Genomic DNA, 23,605 nt, shown 5'->3' on the forward strand with positions numbered 1-23,605 from the left:
CAGTAAAATGCTCAATATTTGAGATTGTGACTGGGCTGACAAATGATTTCTTTTCATATTTTATAAATAGGCTACGCTGCTGTGATGAAAGGCAAAGAAAACTTGTACTAGTAATTATTTGCAATTTGGGAGTTATATTCATGAGTTTCATATTTTCCAATGATAATATGAACATAATTCAGAACAGAGAAGCACAGGAAATGAAATTTCTTAGCATGAGAAGTGAAGTGGGTAGCAGTAGGACACCCTCAATATGCAGTGCCAAGCAAAATCAAGAGGTGTTAGGAAAAGACGACATACATGTATTGCTTCATGTGGAAGAGCCGTGGTGTAGCGGTTCTGACTCTCGCCTTGTAATCAGAGGGTTGTATGCCCTAATCCTACCATGGCCTAGCGCCCTTTGGCAAGGCGTCAATCCACACTTTACCACTCTCACCTAGATGCTAATTGGGTACCGATAGGAAACAACTGTCATTGTCGTTGGTTTAGCAAGTGTGCGCCTAACAGGCTGCTTGAAATGCTATGAATCCAGTGACCGGGTAATAATAATTGTGAAGTGCTTTGAACAGTCGTAGATTGATAAAGGGCTATATAAATACCAATTATAAATATTATTTATATCGAGTGTATTGCCATTTAAAAGATTTTTTCAGTATATGCCACTAATCAAATAAGACAATGTATCCAGACATTCAAATTGTCAAAGATTTTATTGTTAGGGAAAAACGAATCATGTATTTGTTTTACCTTGATCATTCATTCTTTGTTTCCAAAATTTATCAGCTATTATCATGGAGGGAATAAAACCACTCTTGAAGAAACCCATTTATGCTCAGCTTCTCTGGACCCGTATCTTTTCATTGTTATCATAAGTTTTGGGCTTATTTTCATTTTCCATTATCATCATCATTACAAAACATTAGTCTTTTCTTTGAGACACAATCTCTCTACTCAGAATATTCCTGTAAGAAAATTGTTAGACATGCCTTCAGTTGTGGTAATGATCTCCTATTGACCAGGATTCAAGGAAAGTACCACCCAGGTGTTTTAGATTCATGAATTAGATGTCAATTGGTTCTGGGAGAAAATGTGTAATTGCTTGAAGATTGGGAAGATAAGCATGCTATTCCAACCATGTTTTTTTACAAGTAATAAGAATACACTGTCCCACATATGACCAGAGAGTTTTAGGAGCAGTGAACGAGAACGGTGTCACAATTGTCTGATCGTTCAAGTCAACGTAGTCGTCTGCCCTTGGTCAATACATATGCAAATATTTTAGATATCACTTGACTTGTCCGTTTGCATATGTCCATGTGAAACAGCGTGATAACCAGCAGGTCATGACACGCTGCCCGACCCAGAAGATCTGGCGTACCATCGCCTGGCGACCCGGTCAGGTTATGCGAAGGTGCAACTTGTGCTCACTTCCCCTTTCACTTGCTTTGATACCTTTGTATGCGAGTTAGGATATATAAAGATATATATTTGGATATCAGAAAGCAATTTCAAATATGATAAACATAATGCATTGTACATTAATTTTGTGAAAGTCACTTTAGTGTGACCAGATCTAGATCTACAACGATTAACCTCTGTTTGAAAGGATATTGAAATAATTTTTTGCTGCAAGTTCATGAATTTAGCTTTAGTTAATGATTCTTAAAGGTCAAGTCCACCCCTGGAAAATGTTAATTTGAATAAACAGAGAAAAATCAAACTAGCATAATGCTGAGAATGTAATCAAAATCGGATGTAAAATAAGAAAGTTATGGCATTTTAAAGTTTCGCTTATTTTTCACAAAACAGTGATGTTCACAAGTCAATGACATGCAAATGTGTCAGTCGATGTCCTTCACTCACTATTTCTTTTGTTTTTTTTTATTGTTTGAATTATGCAATATTCCATTTTTTTTACAAATTTGACAAAAAGGACCAACTTGATTGAACCATATATGTTAATGCCAATGCTAATTCTACGTGTTCAGGGACAAATTAATTGTTCACTTGACATTGAGAAAATTATATTTCATAAAACAAAATGCAAAACAAAGTGAGTAGATGACATCATCAGTCTCCTCATTTGCATACCAACCAGGATGTGCATATAACTGTTTTTGTGAAATTAAGTGAAACTTTTAATGTCATAACTTTCTTATCTTACATCCGATTTTGATGAAATGTTCAGTGCCATGCTTGTTGGATTTTCTCTTTTTATTCAACTCAACTTTTTGTTGGGGTGAACTTGTACTTTAATTATCAAGTGTTTCTCATATTTCTTGTATGTTAAATGTTTCTACCTTTGACTTTCATTGTGCTTAGAGCATTTTCAGAGTTTACTTGGTAATTATAAAGCAAATGAATGATTATTATAAGAAATCCCCCTTTATTGAAATTTCATCAGTTTCTCAAAGAACTTTGTGTTATATGTTAAGTCTGAATAAAACTTAAAATAGATTTGAATTTGTACAATCTTGTGCTATTATTTGTTTGTAAAGATTTATTGTTTTGTAACTTGTAAGGTCCAAATCTAAATGAAACCATTATAAACTTTTCTGGCTACTGAAGAAAGGAAGCTTAGAAGATATTGTGAAGAGAAAGATTGGGGATAATTTTGTGATTTCTGTCAAATCTGTGTCATTATGGGATGATTTTCCGGGGTAACACTTTTCCCACTTTGGTCAAGATGCTGACCTTTTCATTATTCACCAAAATATGTAAATGTTATACTATTTTGAATGGCATATGATAGACTAGTAGGCAACTATATGAGCTGGTAATACTGTTTTCTTCCTTCCTGTTTGCTTATTAAAGGGGAAGTTCACCTCAAAGAAAAGTTTGTTGTAAAAATAGCAGAAAAAATATATCGACCAAGGTTTGAGGAAAATCTGTTTAAAATTAAGAAATTGATTATGATTTTTAAGTTTTTGGTTTGTGATGTCATAATTAAGCAGCTGTCCCATATATGTTAGTCCAGATTGGACCTTGGTGTATGGAAGTTCTCTTTCCAAAAGCTAACATAGAGGGCACATGACTCCCACTCTCTAATCAGAGCCAAAGTAGGGAAAATGAGTGCAGCATCAGAGTGGGAGTCATGTGCCCTCTTTGTTAGCTTTGGGGAAGAGAACTTCTAAACACCAAGGTCCAATCTGGACTACATTCATGTACAAAATGCATGAATTTCACTTCTTTAACAGTTCTGGTGACTCATTATTTTTACCATTTTCATGATCGGATGAGAAATGATTTTTCTATTGATGTACTAAAGGTACAGTGAAAACAATTTTTGATATTCTGAGAAAATTATATTTCATTGATTTTTTTACCATTAGCTATGTAGGAATGCTGCTCACATATTACGTCACAAATAAAATAATTAAATTCCAATAAATTTTTATTCCAGATGGATATTTCTCAAACCTTTGGCAATATTTTATATTAATTTTCTATGCTTCAATAAACGTTTTGTCAGGATGAATTCCCCTCTTGAGATCTTGGCCATCGACCATTATTAAGTAATTATGCTAATTTATGTGTAATTAGTATACCTCTAACTCCGTAAATAAAGCGGCAGATATTCTACTGAAGCACACTTCTCAACATGAATATACAAACAGTCCTCAAGAAATGTAATGATGCTTTGAAGATTTATTTGTCTAAATACAAGTCATAACTGACAAAATTATTCAACAGAATCTGTATCATGACATCAGATCACCTGCTCCTAGAAAAGTAAGAACTCACTCTTTGAAGCTGATCTCAACTGTCATTAATATAACCAGCTCACTGCCAAGAGAAGGTATATCTGAACTTGGGTTTAAAGATAAATTCCAGTTTTGGTAACGATCTCAAAATGACTTTTTACAGAATCTTATATAATGACCACCCAAGTGTCTGTTTGTATGAATGAAAAATATATGCCAAAGGATTCTGAAAGAAATTGTGTAATTGCTGAGAAATAAGCAAAATAAGCGCGGATTCGGTCACTTCCGTCGGGTCTTTATTCCAGCAATAATAATGCACTGTCCCACGTGTGCCTATCTGTGTTGGTGATGTTCAGTGTGAACATTTTTCAGCGTAGATTTCAAGATTTCACAAAGTTCAGTTTATTTAACTGTACCAGATCTAGATCCTTGATGATATACTGACAATTAAGCCTGGTTTTATAGACTTTCTCATGAAATCAGTGTTTACTGCAACTACTGGTATTTCTCTTTAAATCAAACCCTGGTTTAAAGTTGTGGTTTACCTAGGAAGACAATTGGGGCACAAATCTAACATTATAATTAATCAGCTCTTATGACACCAAAAATTTGCCTGGAATGATATATTTTGAATTATTTTTCTTTATCATGAAAGCAAAGGAAAAAAAACAGTAAACAAATGAAATATACAATATAAACAGAATTTTTGAATATTTGGCTCCCCATAATTTTAGCACAGAGTTAGACTGTGACTTCAGAATACAGGCCCTTGTATCTTCATCCAGAGTTATCTATGCCCAACCTACAGACAACTGGTCTATCTCTTTTCCAAGGCTTTATCATTTCATCAACCACTTCTGGAAAAGTAAAAAATTCCCTTGATTTAGAAAATGATCTTACAAATGAAACTATCTGACATAACAAGAATACTGTCTGAACTCTAACAAAAGGTTTCAATTAGAAGCATCCTCATAACATCAGTACCAGCAACCAATCTATATACTACTACTGTCTTTCTTCTCCAAGGCTAATCATTATATGACCCGCTTCCAGTATAGTTAGAGTACCTCATGTTAGAAGCTCATCTCATATGTGAGACTATCTGATATAACCAGTTCACTGTCTTAACTTCAACAGACAGACTCAATTCATCCAAGGTAGCTGAAGCCAATCTAATGACTTCTTAACTCTCTCATTTGATTGGCTAATGATGACATCACCTGTCAAAGGTCAAGAAGAAGGTTGACCTCAGGTTAGAAGTCGATGGTATTCTGACATCAGACTGGATTTCTTGATATTCTCCCATGTTCTGCTTGCATATTGGTACCTGCAAAAAAATAAACCATAAGTTTATAGAACTTAATGCAAATTGATAAAACCCCATTAGGGAACTGGGGAGTGTTTTATAAGTTCCATGATATTTTCTCTGGCGACATTTGCTCGGCTGCAAAGTCCACACATTAATGGAATGACCCACTTCAACCCTGGATTTGACAACTAGACCCTACCCTAAACCTAACATAAAAACCTATTACAACCATATATCTTAGACGAAATTAAGCCCAGAGCAATTGTCACCAGAGGAAATGTACTGTTTCATAAAGTTGTTCATATGTTAAGGGTGACTTTAAGAACGACTGGTGATCTTTTCTTGTGGTAAATGATATTCACCATTAAATGTTCATTACTGATTATTTAGCGTAGAAGAAAATTTCACCAGTCGTTCTTAACTTCCGAACAGCTTTATGAAACGGCCCCCTGAAAAGTTATTGCTGGCAGTGGTACTGTTAACTCATTCAAAATACTTCTGAAATCTTGCACTTGCTGTCATAGCTGCCCTACAGGCTCCATTAAAGGGGAAGTTCACCCTGAAGAAAACTTTCTTGTAAAAATAGCAGAAAAAATAGTAAAAAATATTGGTGAAGGTTTGAGGAAAATCCGTTAAAGAGTAAAAAAGTTATTAGAGTTCAAAGTTTTGGATTTGTGACGTCATAAACGAGCAGCTGCCCCATGTGTTATGTAATATAAAATGCATAAATTTCAAATTTTGTATGGTTCCTGATGACTTAATTTTGTTTTCTTTTCATGATCGGGTGTGAAACGATTTGTCTATTGATATACAAAAGTTACAGTGAAAACCATTTTCAATTTTCTGAGAAAATGACATTTCATTGATTTTTTACCATTCGCTATGTAGGAATGCTGCTCGCATATGACGTCACAAATCAAATAATTGAAATTCTAATAACTTTTTAATTATTTGATGAATTTTTCTCAAACCTTCGGCAATATTTTTCATTAATTTTTCTGCTATTTTTACAATAAACTTTTTGTCAGGGTGAACTTCCCCTTTAACACTCACCCTATACAGGATGATACGTATGCTTTTCAAACTGCATTTCCTTAAGCCCATACTATCCTTAACCCCAGACTATCCTTAACTCTTATTATCCTCCCGGTTTGGTTTCACACTGCATCTCTTAGCACCGCAATAAGCCGGCTAACCCTGATTTTTAGCAGGGCCAGATAGTACCATACTATTTACCATGCTAGCCCACTTTGCTAAAATGTAGTGTGAAACCAAAGTGGGCTAAGCAAAAAACAATGCACTGGTTACCCATCAAGCAGCAAGGTGTTTGAAATGCCTATAATGCATAATACACAAACATCGCATTGTTACTTTGTGCTGAAGGTCGTTAAAATAGAGTTCAACCATTTCGTTATCTGAAAGTCTAAAAATATTTTTGAAATTTTCAGTGCTGTTTATTCCACTGTGTTTCTTATACTTTGTTTGATCACACTAAGGTCAGTGCTGTCAGTCATTAAGCGAATGTCACACTAAGGTCAGTGCTGTCAGTCATTACACTAAGGTCACACTAAGGTCAGTGCTGTCAGTCATTACACTAAGGTCACACTAAGGTCAGTGCTGTCAGTCATTACACTAAGGTCACACTAAGGTCAGTGCTGTCAGTCATTACACTAAGGTCACACTAAGGTCAGTGCTGTCAGTCATTACACTAAGGTCACACTAAGGTCAGTGCTGTCAGTCATTACACTAAGGTCACACTAAGGTCAGTGCTGTCAGTCATTACACTAAGGTCACACTAAGGTCAGTGCTGTCAGTCATTACACTAAGGTCACACTAAGGTCAGTGCTGTTAGTCATTACACTAAGGTCACACTAAGGTCAGTGCTGTTAGTCATTACACTAAGGTCACACTAAGGTCAGTGCTGTTAGTCATTACACTAAGGTCACACTAAGGTCAGTGCTGTCAGTCATTACACTAAGGTCACACTAAGGTCAGTGCTGTCAGTCATTACACTAAGGTCACACTAAGGTCAGTGCTGTTAGTCATTACACTAAGGTCACACTAAGGTCAGTGCTGTTAGTCATTACACTAAGGTCACACTAAGGTCAGTGCTGTTAGTCATTACACTAAGGTCACACTAAGGTCAGTGCTGTCAGTCATTACACTAAGGTCAGTGCTGTCAGTCATTACACTAAGGTCACACTAAGGTCAGTGCTGTTAGTCATTACACTAAGGTCACACTAAGGTCAGTGCTGTTAGTCATTACACTAAGGTCACACTAAGGTCAGTGCTGTCAGTCATTACACTAAGGTCACACTAAGGTCAGTGCTGTTAGTCATTACACTAAGGTCACACTAAGGTCAGTGCTGTTAGTCATTACACTAAGGTCACACTAAGGTCAGTGCTGTTAGTCATTACACTAAGGTCACACTAAGGTCAGTGCTGTTAGTCATTACACTAAGGTCACACTAAGGTCAGTGCTGTTAGTCATTACACTAAGGTCACACTAAGGTCAGTGCTGTTAGTCATTACACTAAGGTCACACTAAGGTCAGTGCTGTTAGTCATTACACTAAGGTCACACTAAGGTCAGTGCTGTTAGTCATTACACTAAGGTCACACTAAGGTCAGTGCTGTCAGTCATTACACTAAGGTCACACTAAGGTCAGTGCTGTCAGTCATTAAGAGGATGTGTGTACTGGGGTGATATCAAATAACCAATGCAATCTTTGCAGTTGTGATAATGAGATGGTGTATTGACCAATCACTAATTCAAATTTACATACCAGTAATATGTAATATAAAAGATTAAATGTGGATATGACATCCATCAGCTTGCTCACTGCATAATCAAGACAGTAAACAAAACTCTTTACACAAAGTAATGCTTAATTTTAAAATTCAATAACTCCATTAATTTTCATTTGATTTCAAGCTTTTACTATTATGAACCTTAATTTTTCTAACTCACCAGTTCTTTTCATTGAGTGATGAATGCGTTAGTAGAGGTCTGCTAGCAGCATACATCTGATTCCTGAAAGCTCTTACTAACCTCTCAGGTTTTGGGTGACCTACGTAGCCAGAGTCAGCCACAAAGTCCACAACAGAGGTCTTGGATTCTTCAATACAAACAAATCAAATTACTGCTATATCACTTTCTAAACAAAAGACAAACTTTATTTTTCAATAAATAAAAGATTTATCAGGGCCCTGTTGCACAAAAGTTATCATAAACCTCATCCCAAGATTCTAATCACTGATTGGTCAAAACATCATGTGACGTGGTGTAATTCAGTGTATCATCATCTCAGGGTTTTGACTTGCTGTCAATTTCTTATATTAAACACTGTAAAAGAATGAGTAACCCTTGAGGGCGGGGCCACAACGAGATGTGTTGTTACTTATGATCACGTACATGCCAACAATGATTTATTTTGGCTATTGCTATTTTAGTGATTGATTACAAACTTCTTATTATGGAGCCCAGGATCCCGTTGCAAGAAGAATTTTATTAAAACACAAATAAAAAAATCAATCACAAGTCCTTAATGCGAGCGACTGATTTGTTAATGTGTGATATTTGGAAATGAGTTTGATTGTAACTCTATTTGCAACAGGCCCTAGATCCTTCCATTAAAATGTCTTAAAAGTGGTTCCGAGACCAACTCTGCTTATCTGCTCTGTTAATTACTAGTACTTGCATGCTTTCTTATATATTTCATAAATAGCTAAAGGAATTTACGCCATAATAATACTTCATTATTTGTATAGTGCCTACAAAATTTCTCTAAGCACATTATTCAACTTTTTAATTTAGATATATCATATTAACTAATTTAACTCAATAGCTTTTTTTTTAACTTGATAACTTAATTACCAACTAAACTATGGCAAATTAACTGTGAAAATGAATGAATAGCATAACTGATCAGACTTGATTGCTATTCACGAAGCTGGGAATCGATCCCATGACCTTCTGATTCAAAGTCCAGAAACTGATCCAATGATAACATGCCAGGTGTGTGGGCTCAGTGGACAAGTCACCGGACTATTAACCAAAACGGTCTGGGGTTCAAATCCCACCACGGCACTTGTGTCCTTTGGCGAGATGTTTATCTACATTTGCCACTGTCCACCAAGGTGTAGTAAATGGGTACCCAGTAGCGGCAAGAAACAGTATTATCATTAAACATATCATCAGGGAACAAAACGAGCATTAAACTTACCCTTTTCATCTCTGTTTCTATTCGAGTCCAATCTTGGAAGCAAGAATAGATTGAGATCTAAAGGGAGAGTCTTGGAGCTAAGGCAAGGCATGACTGAACTCCTCGCAAGGGATGAACAACCTTCAAAAGATAGAACAAATAGATCAGTAGAAATACAATATGTCTGTGTAGCACAGAGCAAGTATAGCATTTAGACCAGAGAGAATGTGAAGTCTTCTTTTTTTTTTCTTTTGAGCATTTACATTTCAGTGCATGTCTGACAAATTATATATGGGACCTAATACTGAAGTAATTTGTGTCTCTTTTATAGTTCATACATGTACATGTATGAAAAGTTGTAGTGCTGTAACATTATAGTGGTTTGAGCAGTTCAGGAAGTGAAGTGAAAAGGGAAAAGGGGATTGTACAAGGAAGTACATCTATTTATTTATTCATCTGTGTCTATCTATCTATCAATACGTCTATCCACCCTTCCATAACTATATGACACCTAAATAGATCCTTGTGATTTGACTGGTTGTTTGATATCAATCATTCAGCCCATTTTACAATGACATCATCGACCTTGCAATTTTAGATCCATTCATCTTGCAATTTTGGATCCATACGATTTTGTCCATTGCACTCGCTCACCGAGACTGCAGCTGCAGGCACCAGCAGTGCGCATGTTGTAATAGCATAACAACAAACAGACCAAACTCGCACTGCATGAGTATGTTTTTCATCGAAATTCATGAATTTCATATAAAAAAAATTAATTTTTCAGGTGTCATATAAACCAAATAATGATTTTTTTTTCATTCGTGCAATGGACAGAATACTTCATTCGGTGAAAGATGAAATAATGATCCATTGAACTCGGCTATGCCTTGTTTAATGGATCAATTCATATTTCATCTCATGAAGTATTCTGTCCATTGCACTCATAAACATTCATTATTTGTATACTAACCATCCATTCTTCCATCTATGCATCCAACCTTCCATCCCTCCACTCATTCATCCATCTATCCATTCATCTATCTTATAATGTATTCCCATGAGAATAACATACCTGTATATTTGAGTTTAGATATCATGAGAGAGTGAATAGCCTGTTGCATAGCATTGACAGTGATGGGTTGAAAACATTCTACATATCTATCTCTCTTACTATCTATCTATCTACATATCTATCTATCCATTCATATATTCATTCATCCATCCATTCATCTATCTTATAATATATTCCCATGAGAATAACATACCTGTATATTTGAGTTTAGATATCATCATGAGAGAGTGAATAGCCTGTTGCATAGCATTGACAGTGATGGGTTGAAAACATTCTACATATCTATCTCTCTTACTATCTATCTATCTACATATCTATCTATCCATTCATATATTCATTCATCCATCCATTCATCTATCTTATAATATATTCCCATGAGAATAACATACCTGTATATTTGAGTTTAGATATCATCAAGAGAGAGTGAATGGCCTGTTGCATAGCATTGACAGTGATGGGTTGAAAACATTCTACATATCTATCTCTCTTACTATCTATCTATCTACATATCTATCTATCCATTCATATATTCATTCATCCATCCATTCATCTATCTTATAATATATTCCCATGAGAATAACATACCTGTATATTTGAGTTTAGATATCATCATGAGAGAGTGAATAGCCTGTTGCATAGCATTGACAGTGATGGGTTGAAAACATTCTACATATCTATCTCTCTTACTATCTATCTATCTACATATCTATCTATCCATTCATATATTCATTCATCCATCCATTCATCTATCTTATAATATATTCCCATGAGAATAACATACCTGTATATTTGAGTTTAGATATCATCAAGAGAGAGTGAATGGCCTGTTGCATAGCATTGACAGTGATGGGTTGAAAACATTCTACATATCTATCTCTCTTACTATCTATCTATCTACATATCTATCTATCCATTCATATATTCATTCATCCATCCATTCATCTATCTTATAATATATTCCCATGAGAATAACATACCTGTATATTTGAGTTTAGATATCATCAAGAGAGAGTGAATGGCCTGTTGCATAGCATTGACAGTGATGGGTTGAAAACATTCTACATATCTATCTCTCTTACTATCTATCTATCTATCCATTCATATATTAACCCTAAAAAGACTGGGCTATTTTGGAAGCTAGAAAAACTGGGGGGGGGGGCCTTTTGGGCCCCCCCTAAGATCTCGGCCGTTGGTCGTCCGATCGCAACCAAATTTGGCACACACATCCTTTGTCATGTCCTCTAAAAGAAAACATAGTCAAAATACTGATATTCATTGTATTTTTTAATATATGCATAATTAATTATGCGAATATGCAAATTTTTATCAAAAAATTGAATTTTTCATACTTTGGTACCTATTGCAGTCCATAAATTCCCGTTTCAAGGTTTTCAGCTGTAAGAAGAGGTTGTTTATCATGGAATTGTGTTATTTCGTGCTTGAATTATTAGATATGCTTATGCAAATTAGTAATTACTAAATATGCAAATAAGTACTCTGCACGCGTTATGTAGAGAAATACAACATTTGGCATGTTTTATTGCATTACACTCTCTTGCAATGAGCCAAAGCAATCTTGGAAGATAAACAAGTGATGTGTTACATGTACACTAGCTGGTGAAAACAAAGCATAAGAGATATCACATAATTTATGCAAATTATATTCATAATTATGTGAATATGCAAATTTTTATCAAAAATTGAATTTTTCATATTTTGGTACTTATTGCGGTCCATAAATTCCCGTTTCAAGGTTTTCAGCGGTAAGAAGAGGTTGTTTATCATGGAATTTTTTTTTTTCATGCTTGAATTATTAGATATGCTTATGCAAATTAGTAATTACTAAATATAGTTGTGCAAGCGATTCTGGTATTTTGCACTACTTTTCTTGTTTTTCTTTGATTTTAATTTCTTATGTATTTCTTTATTTTGCATTTCTTATGTATTTCTTTATTTTTTATGCAATGTTTTTCATTATTTTCATATCCTAGAACTGCTACTTGAATTCACAAGTGACATGATATAGAAAGAAACAAATAAAAATGTAGTTAGAAAACAATGTGTATAACATTCATTCAAATACCATACACTTTACACACAAACGAATACAAATTTCAATTTCTTACGTGACATGTGATACGAAAATGTTACGTAACTCCGCAACCGCGGCATGGGGGTATACAAATTTGGTATCAAAAGTTGCGCAAAACTCGAGAAAAAAGTCATGAAATGGCGGCGCGAACGCTTCATGCGCAAAAAAGTTATCGCGATTTATGTACAGGGGGGGGCCTAAAAGGCCCCCCCCCCAGTCTTTTTAGGGTTAATTCATCCATCCATTCATCTATCTTATAATGTATTCCCATGAGAATAACATACCTGTATATTTGAGTTTAGATATCATCATGAGAGAGTGAATGGCCTGTTGCATAGCACTGACAGTAATGGGTTGAAAACATTCTATATATCTATCTATCATTCATCCATTTATCTATCTAATAATGTATTCCCATGAGAATAACATACCTGTATATTTGAGTTTAGATGTCATCATGAGAGAGTGAATAGCCTGTTGCATAGCATTGACAGTAATGGGTTGAAAACACTCACGACTCGCTTTATTCTGCACAAATACTGAGGAAGATAAAAACAGAGATCATTATCATTCAAACAATGTCATAGTAGTAATACAGACTTTATAGTTTGAAACAATCACTCCTTTGTTTTAAATCTACAGTGGCTTCCTTTCCATTTCAACATTATATGTGAACTTTTGGCTTTTGCAATTGAATGTTTTTAATACAGAACTGACTCTTCCTACCTAATGAAATTATAGTGTGAATTCATAGGCGTTTATTTCTCTCACTCTGAAATCTAATTTGCAGTAAAAAATGATTTAAAATCAATTTTATCACCATGTCACGGTAGATATAAATATGGTTTAACAACTACCTCTGTGAAAACAATCACTCTGTGTAATAGGAGCTGAAAATGACCACACTTAAGATAACCAATGTGTGGATAAAGACCCAACATCCACCTTGTATTTAGTCATTTATTTATTTCAGTTTTCTTTTACCAGGGTAGCTCCCTCAATGACGTAAACTAATTTACAGGAGGGCCTTGGGATGCCATCTTATTTTGTCCATGTCTTGTTACTAAAATATTTTTTTTACCAGAATCATTTAACATTTTTAATTGTACATACAAAACCTTGGGTAATATATTTATTGGAATTCTGTTCAAACTAAATTTAAATCATCTCCCTAACTGACATCTATATATTAAGTAATTATTCATAGTTTTTTCTGTCTTTACTATTGGCACAAAGTCTTTTTTCATTGGCCTCTGCTTACACATGAGCTCATACCTATATTTGGGACGAAGTCCTCTGGGTCATCCAGATTACTGCTCTCTGATTGGTTGCTTGGTGGGGGCGGGGTCGCTGGTTTGAGCATCTCAGCTCGTTTGATAAATTCTATGATGTTAATATCACTAAACCAATCTTCCACCACCATCACAACATGGCATACAGTCAGAAGAAATGCTGCAATATACAGGGACTGAATAGAGAATCAAATGATAATAACGAAACTTCTGAAGATTTCCATGGAAAAAAAGAATCTATATAGAAATCTCATGTTACACATTGTATTCTTTTGGGGGCACATGTGGTCCGAAAAAGGACTACCCAATTTAGACATTTCAGCAAGCATGTTCTTGTCAGTTTCCCAGCAAAATTACCCTTGATGTTAATCTCGATAGTTGATATTGACGAGTATCGACTATACGCGATGAGGAGAATTCAGGCCTGCCAACATTTGACAATGAAAGAAAATAGTACTTATCGCACGGCGCAAATTTTTGGGCTCCATGTCAAGTGTCTCCCTTCCTTTTTTTTTAAACTAAGACATGTTTAGCATTCTTATATCTAAACATTGAGAAATAACAAGTGTTTAAAAACTACATTACTCTTACACCCAAACAAACACTCATACACCACCAGACAAATACATACATGTCTATGGACTTAATTATTTTTAAACTTAAATAAATGGAAAAATGGAGTGCTCTTATTTTTTGGTTGATAAAAAATCTTTAAAATGGGGTAACTCCTGGGGTCGATGTGGTCTAGTGGCTAAGACTCCTATCTTTCAATCTCAGGGTCGTGGGTTCAATTCCCAGTCATGGCATGATTTCCTTCAAGAAATTTACCCACATTGTGCTGCACACAACTCAGGTGAGGTTATTGGCTACAGGCAGGAAGTAATTCCTCAAAAAGCTGTGACACCTGAATCGGTAGACAAGCTTAGCTGGGGTAATATAGTGCCTTGAGCACCTCACATGGTGGATTCGTGTGCAAAAACAAAGCATATATTGCTATCATTAGTAGATGGTAGGCCTGAGAATTATGAATGAAAACCACAGGCTTTGCCTACCTGCATCTCTGCATAATTTTCAGCTGATGAATATTCAGGAGGGATGGTTTGTTTATCAGGTCCAAGAAGACGATCAAGGATTGAAGAGCTAAGGATTGGTTGAGTGTCTAAGAGAATGATACGTTCTTCAGTGATGTACATCTCCATACCGGTAGTCTGATGTAATGCTTGCTCTCCATTGGATGAGGTCTGGGGCTTGAAGATGAAGGAGCTGAGAAAATAAAACAACAGCATTATATGTTGCAAAGTAGTGGTGGAGTCATTTTACAGTCAATCCAAGGGTAGATGGTTCAAATCAGTATTTTTCAAAGAAATGCAATATAGAATAATGCATAAAACTGAAAATTTGGAAATCAGTATTTTGCATTTATCAGTCCTTAATGCTGAAAATTAGCAGCTCTAGAAAATGAATTCATTACATATGATCTTTTAAAGTCACTTTGCATCATCGTTGATCCTCTGAAGCAGATGCCCATTTGTTACGTCCTGTACATCTACCTCATCAGTCTATTGAAGTATAAATGAACATTATTATTTTGGCAACTCAGTGTGTTCTTCTTCGTCTCCAAAGGAACATTATGTGCACTTCCTCTGACAATAATCGATTTACATGCTTGAGATTTCTTTGTTAGACAGGACCCCATTGGTAAATTGAGAAAAAACTCATCCCTTACAAGCCCCCAGTCACTATGCTCCCCCCGCCCCCTTGATGTCTTGCTCCATAAATATGTCATAAAAATTTCATGCTGAAGAAGTATTAATATTGAGCTTACCTGTGAGGATCTGTATGTTTATTACCAGCTAGAAGAGACATTAGAGTTGACTTGCCACAACCCTGAACACCTAGGACACCAATCACTAGGAAATCAGTCTGCTCAAGAAGGTACTACACATCATTAATAAATAAAAAAACAAACCAAAATTATTAGAATGTAAGTACTAGAATCTTTTAATGTAAACAGGGATCTGCACTATTGAATATATTCAAACAGATATAGGGCATCATACAAATGCATTGTCATCATCATAATCATCGCCATCAAAATCATAATTTACAATATACAACATCATCATCAGCAGCATCATCATCATAATCACCATCATCATCATAATCATCATCATTATCATCATCATCATCATTGGCATCATCATCATCGCCATCATCGTCATCCTTTTCTTCCTCTTCCACCTCCTCATCATCATTATCACCTAAAGTTGATGTGTATGGATGCACCGAAGCACTAGCATAGGGCGTGGATAAACACTTAATCCCTTTCAGCTTGATGTTAGAGGGTATTTTCAACAATATGTGCATACTGGCCTTGATTGGTTGTTACCATATTACTACCCTTAGTGATATAGAGCCCAGTTCCCTTAACGTTGCCTACTTCAGATCCTATATTATGGCCATACACAAAGCATGCAACTGAAAATTCAGCAGCAATTTTAAGTCAGACTTTGCTATACATGTACATAAAACAACCCCTGATGTGACTTTACAAATGACTGGCGACCCTTTCCTGGTAGGTGTTTCATAAAGACCGAATTCAAGATCGACTGGTGATCCTTTCTTGTGGAAAATGGTATATTCACTGGCGGTGGTTAAGCGCGTAAAAAAGGTTCACCAGTCATTCTTAAAGTCACTCTTAACTTATGAACAGCTTTATGAAACGGCCCACTGTAGTAAATTATATACACCAGATTCTCATTTGCATTGATTTAGCTCATAAATAACACTAATCGTTCATAAAGTCACACAGAAGTTACAAATAGCTATATGAAACACCCCTTGGGGATGTTTTACAAAGATTTAAGTAAAACTTTAAGGCTTGTATTCTGAAGTTGCGTTTAACTTAAACTTAGGTTTAAAGCTGTGGTTTAAGTATGGACAGCCAATTGTTACATAAATCAATAACACTAGAGATATAATATTTTAGCTCATTTGGCTCTCAAATCATTCATAATTGTGTAGGAAGTATGAATAAATGATTGTCTTTACCATCGATGAATCAGGAAAGAGCACAGTAAACATCAGAAACATACAACTTAATAAAAATTTTGAAACATTTGGCTTCCCATAATATAAGCACAGAGTTAGACCGTGGTCTAAGTTAAACTTCACTTCAGAATACGGGCCAAAGAGACACACTTAAAATGCTGACACATACATGATAATGGAACACGCAATCTTATTGATCAATACGCAGTAGTACACGTCCTCATTACATTATTTGACCAATGCAGTCATTCCTTTCATACCGCACACAACTAGACATTTAAGTGTGACTTCAGTTTTAATCAAATCTTTTGGAAACACCCCCTGGTCTCTTAAACATTACTTACCTCAGATCCCACATCAACCCATTGGAATGCATTATCAATCAGCTTGATGGGCTGTGACATCATAGTGGGTGATGCTAACCTCTTATGAATAGGAACTATTTAAAGAAAAACAAAACAGATCTCAAAGACAATGAAAATGAATGCTCAACTCTTATGGATTGGACCTATTATCAGAAGAAATAGAAGTATATAGTCTACTTTAAAAAACAACCAGAACTTCATTAGCCCAACCTCAACTTCTTAACTACTGATATCTGGCAAGGTTTATTCCCCATAATGCAATATTCTGAGAAGTGTAGTCTTGTAAAATAAACCCACTTGAATGATAAAACACTAATTCACTACTCCAGATATTCATATTGCAATAATCAATAATAATAATAATAACCACATTGCTAATGTGCACATAGCCACTCCAAGGAATACTCAAAGCGCCTGACAATCTTGTATAAATTCAACATAATAAACAGTAAATTTGACAAATATTAAAACATACATTAACAAAAATTACACTTTTATTCATAGGGAGAGGGGGTTCATTAGGATACGATTATTAATGGACATTATGAGACATAAGATAGGTTTTCAAGTTTCAACTGTGTTACCATTATAGCTAGAGGTATCTCCATCTTAATAACATTTTAGTTTCTCTATACAGGTAGAGTGAATCCAGAGTGTGAAATTTTAGTATATTTTTGTGTATATATTGTACTATGGTTTGTATTCTGATGTTTTGTGATCATCTTCTGTAATGTTAAAATATATTTCTATTTTTTGTATCTTTATTTGCATAGTGTACTCTTTGATTTGTATGTTGCATGTTTTTAATGAGAATTTGGAATTAATAAATGAAATGAAATTGGTGTTTTTGACATCTTTTATGCACAGATGTGGAAATAAACATATGAACTTAATAGTGTGAAGACCAACTTGTTGATTAAAGTTTCAATCAGGGTCTGTGCCTGCAGACTATTTCAATGTCCCAGATAAAAGACCAACTCACCCTCTATAGAAATACCAGGCATCTGACCTCCTGTCACTCTCTGGCTTGGTGAATAAAGCCTCCCAGTAGGGGTGCTACTCCGCCCCCTTGAATCCACCTCACTCCCCTGCTTCACCTTGGCTACCGGTACAGGCTTTGGTGTAACAGGGGTGTGGGATGGTGAACCGGTGGATGGAAGGGGCTGGCTATGGGTGGGCGTGTCCTCTCTATCCCTTACTTTGATTTTAATCTGAGGTCCTGGGGATGCAGCTCGAGAAGGTCGACTAGAGCGTTCAGAACCACTAGCTTTGTCAATGTCCTGCATTGTGGTAAAACATCCATGGACATTCATTCTTAACTTTCTTTTCTTTGTGGCAATCATCTTCAATTGATAACATTATTAAAGTATATAAAATTAATCTAGGTAATAAATGTAAAGTTGATACAAAACAACTGTGTATTGTAAAATGTTAGCAAATACAATTCCATACTCATAAATTGAAGAGAGAAAAAATGAATGAAAACACTCAAAAAACAAATCTAAAACACTCAAATAATCAGTTTTCTCAAGAACCTACAGAAAATCTTTTATTTTTATCAAGATAAAGATCAAAATTTGATATGTACCAAGATGAAATATTTTGCAAAATTAATTGTTCTAAATCTGAAAAATGTGATATTTTATCTCCATTAAATAATGATAGCTTGGATGGCCTACAATAACTTGACTTAGATTTTTTTTAATACTTATTTGGGATGAATTTCTATGAGCACATGAACCCATTTTTAAATGCATTAGGTAAGTCAATTTGATCCAATTATCATAATGGATAAGATTCTCCATGTTTAAAATGAGGAATTTGATATGTTCATAAAGTATATATTCTTTTTGATTCATTCGCTTGAATATTATTAGCATGATTATTTCGAAACCAGTTGTTTGGACTCAAAGAATAGGGCTGTAGACGGGAGCCCAAAAGCACTATGCCATCCCCCCCCCCATCATATTTTTTTCAAGTAGCATGAAAAGAGATGAAAAATAATTAAGTAAAGAAGATAGACTTTCTGGTGTTGTCACAGTGATGTAATTGAGAGAATAAAATGTCATTTCATGCTGTATCCCCCCCCCCCCCCCACCGAAATGCTGCTCCTGTCTGTACTTTACCTTATTGTCAAGTCCTGCTACCTTTGATAAGATCATTGGTGGAGGTTTACGACCACCACCACCCCCTTCACTGTTTCCTCTCTCACGAGGTTTCTTTCTGCGTCTTCGCCCACTGCCTGGCACTCCAGCATTGGCCCCTCCACGTCCTCCTGCTCCTGGGGAATCCATTCCTCTGTTAATCAACTGGGATTTTCTTCAGCTCTCTGTCTGCTCTTGATTTCTGTCAATCTGTGAAAAAGTAGAGACATTAAGTAGTAATTTGCTTGTTTTACTGAATTAAGAATGTGTGAAAATTAAGTGCAATATTTGTATCTAACTAGACTGATATATTCGCTGTGTCGGGAGGTTTTTTCAACATTTTCTGATTTTTCTGGTCTTCCTCCTACACAGACGGGTGTCTGCCATTGTAATGGTTGAGATTTGACAGATGCTTAACTACTGCGTCGTCAAATGTATTGCTGTACACATGCGTGACCAAATCATTTCCAAACACCCCTTAATGAGTATTTTCACTGTGTGAAAAATAATCCCCTAAACAAGTTTTTTGCAGGCTTTATTTAGACATTTTGGCCCCTAAACAAGATGTCGCCATAATATGACCCCGGGGAAAAAACCTTGGGGATAAACGTACACTAAACATGTTTGGCAAGTGTTAAAAAAATGCTTTGGAAAAAAATATACCCTAAATACATTTGACCCGCGATTGACCATTGGCTAGTCTTTCAAAACCACCCTTTTTCTTGAAAATCAGTGTTTTTAATACCCTTAACGAGTGCACGCCTGGCACCCAAAACCGCAAAAACACTCCTTTAAACACATTTTTTTGGTCACGCATGTGTACATGCTCAATATATTTTACTAACCCCCCCCCCCCCGGGGGCACCCTCCTTGATTACTTTGCTGACTTCGCGTAACACTTTGCATCGATTTACGTGCCTAGTCTTTCCCTTGTAGTGTCTTTGATATGAAGATAAATCAAGCGCCCTCTTTTAGCTCAGACGAAAAATTTGGGAAATCGCAAGCTCGCTCCATATTCTGTCAACGAGAAGAAACATCAACGCTTAAATGATGCTTTTTGAGGGATATTCATCATATTAGGAGGAAATGACTTCACATCGTTCAATAAGTTTCAAAGGACTTGAAGGGGTAGTCCAGCCTGAAAGTATTTATAGCTTAATAAATAGAGAATTCACTGAGCAAAAGGCCAAAAATTTCGTCAAAATCGGACAAAAAATAGCAAAGTTATTGAATTTTAAAGTTTAGTAATATTTTGTAAAAACAGTCGTCATGAATATTCATTAGGTGGAATGATGATGTCACGTCTCCACTTGTTCTTTTGTATTTTATTATAGGTAAATTAGGTTTATTCAATTTTTTTCCTCCAAGAACTAGAAAACTTATTAATATAGAAATATAATATTTATTGCTGCAACTTATTTCATTATAAGCAAGACATATTATTCACTCAAGTATGAAATAATGAAAAAAAATATGATTTTATATAACACAAGAAAACAGAAAGTGGAGATGTGACATCATCAGCTCGCCTAATAAATATACATAGCGACTGTTTTCACAAAATATTGCTAAACTTTAAACTTCAATAACTTTATTTGTCATCCGATTTTGATGAAATTTCCGGCGTTTTGCTCAGTGAATTCTACCGTGTATTAAGATATAAATATTTTCAGCCTGGATCACCCTTTTAATTCTGTAAATCCTCTTATTAAATTTGCGGGAGTTTATTGCAATTTTGAAGCCGCAGTGCCTTCAATTTTTCTGTATACGACGGCAATAATGCACCCATTACAAAATTATAATTCTGGGGAATCGTCGATATCATCTGAAAACTTGTCCACCCATGGTAATCTGAGCCCGATAAATATTGCATGAGAGAGGCCAGGGAACCAGTTGGGTGGAGGTTGGCATAGTAAACAAAGCCAAAGGCATGCCTTTCGCATCGATTCTCTTGAAAATCGCTGAAGAGAAGACTGAAGTTTCTTTGCTCGAGTTGTCTTTAAGTTTCACTCTTAGTCTGACTCAGTCTTGGCACATCGTCTGATCGTGGTGAACTGAAACTGTGAAAGGAGGTACAACATGTACAATACAAATTTTGATTTGGTGACCAGTTCCAAAAAGCACGGATTGGCCTGTTTTAGAAAGATCACAGACATTCATACTTTAAATCTAATCTTAGACCAAAATTTGAAGGTGTGCAGGTTTGTTGTATGATGGTGGGCCCCTAGTCTGCGCACCTATTGACCTAACAATTTGAGTTAAGATTTAAAATGAATTTCTTATTTCACAAAATCTTTTGATTAATAGTGTTCCTTATATTACAGTCCGACCTCTCTTATCCGGACACGTTGGGACCAGCACCAATCCGGATAAGGGATTTATCCGGATCTGGGAGACCCAATATTAAATACACGCAGCTGCGCTGCCGGCTGCCTCCCCAGGCCACCGGCGGTAGCTACACTATTGTAGTGGGCGTATGGTAAAGACAATATTCACTGCAGAGTCAGTGCAAATTATAGGCAGTGTTTTTATGGAAATGAAATCGATCGATGGCCAAAACTCTTGGATAATTTACCTGCTAAAATGACTGAGGTATACATCGAGCATACCTCGAAAGAAAGAGAATGACTCGATGAAACCAAGTTTTAAAATTAGATCATCGCGGCGGGTATCGCAGCTTCGCAATGTCAGCCATTGTTACACTGACTGTAGGCTCAAACATGATAGATGGCGCTGTCCGTATTGAGGCCTAAAGTTAGCTAGCAAGACATTTGTGTTGTTTTTCCCGCGAAGCAAAAAGAGAAACGTGATGAAATGTTTGCGCTGCGCCCTGATTTACTGGAAATTATCATTCCTAAAGTTCTTTTGGTGATTTGGGTGAGATATTTTCATGAAATATATGTTTGGTGTAGGGTGACTATGTTGGGAAATAGATGTAATCAAAGTGAGTTTACGTATAGGATTGAGTTTAGATTGAAATCTTATTTCCTCACGTACCGGTACTAAATTTAAAAAAAAAAATCTCGGCAAGTGTGCGTCCGGATAATAGAGAGATCCGGATAAGGGGAGGCTGGATAAGAGAGGTCGGACTGTATTAAGAGTAAATGTACCTCATTGGAGACAGTCTCCAATATTGGCCGTGCGCCTCTAGTCTAGGCCCTACTGAAAAATATGAATTCATTACTTGTACAGTAGAGGCGCACGGCCAATATTGGAGACTGTCTCCAATGTGGGAGATTATCTCCAATATCAGAGACTTTTATAAAGAATTTGGGTATCCAATTTCAGAGACAGTCCAGTTTTGGAGACTAATTTCCTTTGTTTACATTTGCAGCAAAAGGATTACCTTGGCGGCAAATAAAAATGTGATAAGCAGATTCCTCATGAAAATTTACACCTTTTGACCGTCTACTTTAAAAATTCACCGTCTACTTTTGTTTTGATAAAGATTTTTGTTGTCATCCACACACAAAACAAATGGGCTTCTGACCTCAGCGAGACAAACTTTTGGGTGGAAAAAATTGTGCTTTTGTTGGTGTTGTTTCTTTTGTCCTTTTGCAAAGCAAGTCTCCAATGTGGGAGATTATCATTGTCTCCCCTATTGGAGAGAGTCTCCCATATTGGCCGTGCGCCTCTACTGTTGTAATCATTTTCTATTTTGTTCTTTATAGGCCTAATATTTCCTAACATTTTGGAATTAAAATTGATGAAAATTCGCTGGTAAATTTTTCCAAATGACATTCTACAATTGATCGTCCGGATACACAATAACTGGGTATACCACTTTTGACTTCAACAATTTAGTTTTCACGATTTCACAGACACAAAATTTAGGACACGGGACTGAAGCAATTGAATTACACTCCCGGTCTGAATTCACCTCCTATAACAGATACGAGCTCGGTTAGTATCTGACAATTTACTTAAATTATGAACATATATACCGTACCTTTCCTTGTTTTAAAAAATATATAAATACCCATACAGAATGACGAAATTCTAGCATGACACTTCAGAAACTTACCCGAGAATTTTCTGCTATCGAATTTGCATTGCACTTAGTATTAACGTAGAGGGCACTCGACTAATTTTGAAGCAGCTCGCTCAGATCTGGGGAGCTGAGCGTTTCATTAACATTTTTGTCTGACAAGTTGTCAGATCAGGGGGGCGTTTCATGAAAGGACCTGTCAGAAATTTTATCCGACAAGTACTAGTTTATCCGACAGTTACCATAGGAACAATGCCTCTCAGCCAATCAGAATCAAGGAAAGATGTCAGTTCTGACAACTTGTCGGATGAAAATATTGATGAAACGCTCCCCAGATATCTTTCCTTGATTTTGATTGGCTGAGAAGCAATGTTACTATGG

The 23,605-nt window shown here is 35.9% G+C and overlaps 1 protein-coding gene across 3 annotated transcripts; it reads right to left on the reverse strand.

Annotated features, from left to right (window-relative positions):
- Positions 1–4,392: 4,392 nt before the first annotated feature.
- LOC121420525 (protein SMG9-like) lies at positions 4,393–23,335 on the reverse strand. Of its 3 annotated transcripts, none has more exons than XM_041615194.1 (11): positions 23,261–23,335; positions 19,219–19,446; positions 18,075–18,372; positions 17,072–17,166; positions 15,502–15,614; positions 14,729–14,939; positions 13,660–13,852; positions 12,816–12,923; positions 9,239–9,358; positions 7,984–8,131; positions 4,393–5,031 (listed from the first exon to the last, which is right to left on the reverse strand). In XM_041615194.1, exons 2-11 carry the CDS (start codon positions 19,384–19,386, stop codon positions 4,953–4,955), a joined length of 1,533 nt encoding a protein of 510 aa, XP_041471128.1. In that variant the 5' UTR covers positions 19,387–19,446; positions 23,261–23,335; the 3' UTR covers positions 4,393–4,952. The 3 variants fall into 3 exon arrangements, with proteins under 3 accessions (XP_041471128.1, XP_041471129.1, XP_041471127.1); XM_041615195.1 differs by having other exon boundaries at positions 23,216–23,305; XM_041615193.1 differs by lacking the exon at positions 23,261–23,335 and adding an exon at positions 23,222–23,244.
- Between the last annotated feature and the right edge of the window lie 270 nt (positions 23,336–23,605).

This window comes from Lytechinus variegatus, chromosome 8, assembly GCF_018143015.1.
Source record: "Lytechinus variegatus isolate NC3 chromosome 8, Lvar_3.0, whole genome shotgun sequence".
Taxonomy (NCBI): Eukaryota; Metazoa; Echinodermata; class Echinoidea; order Temnopleuroida; family Toxopneustidae; genus Lytechinus; species Lytechinus variegatus.

What these genes read in the sequence shown, in the direction of transcription:
- LOC121420525 (XM_041615194.1), bottom strand. Translation starts at nt 19,386, where the DNA reads ATGGATTCCCCAGGAGCAGGAGGACGTGGAGGGGCCAATGCTGGAGTG. An exon ending in TAGCAGGACTTGACAATAAG is followed by an intron (nt 18,373 to 19,218) that starts GTAAAGTACAGA and finishes ACCACAATGCAG; the next exon opens with GACATTGACAAAGCTAGTGG. An exon ending in ATCTAAACTCAAATATACAG is followed by an intron (nt 9,359 to 12,815) that starts GTATGTTATTCT and finishes TATCTTTTGAAG; the next exon opens with GTTGTTCATCCCTTGCGAGG.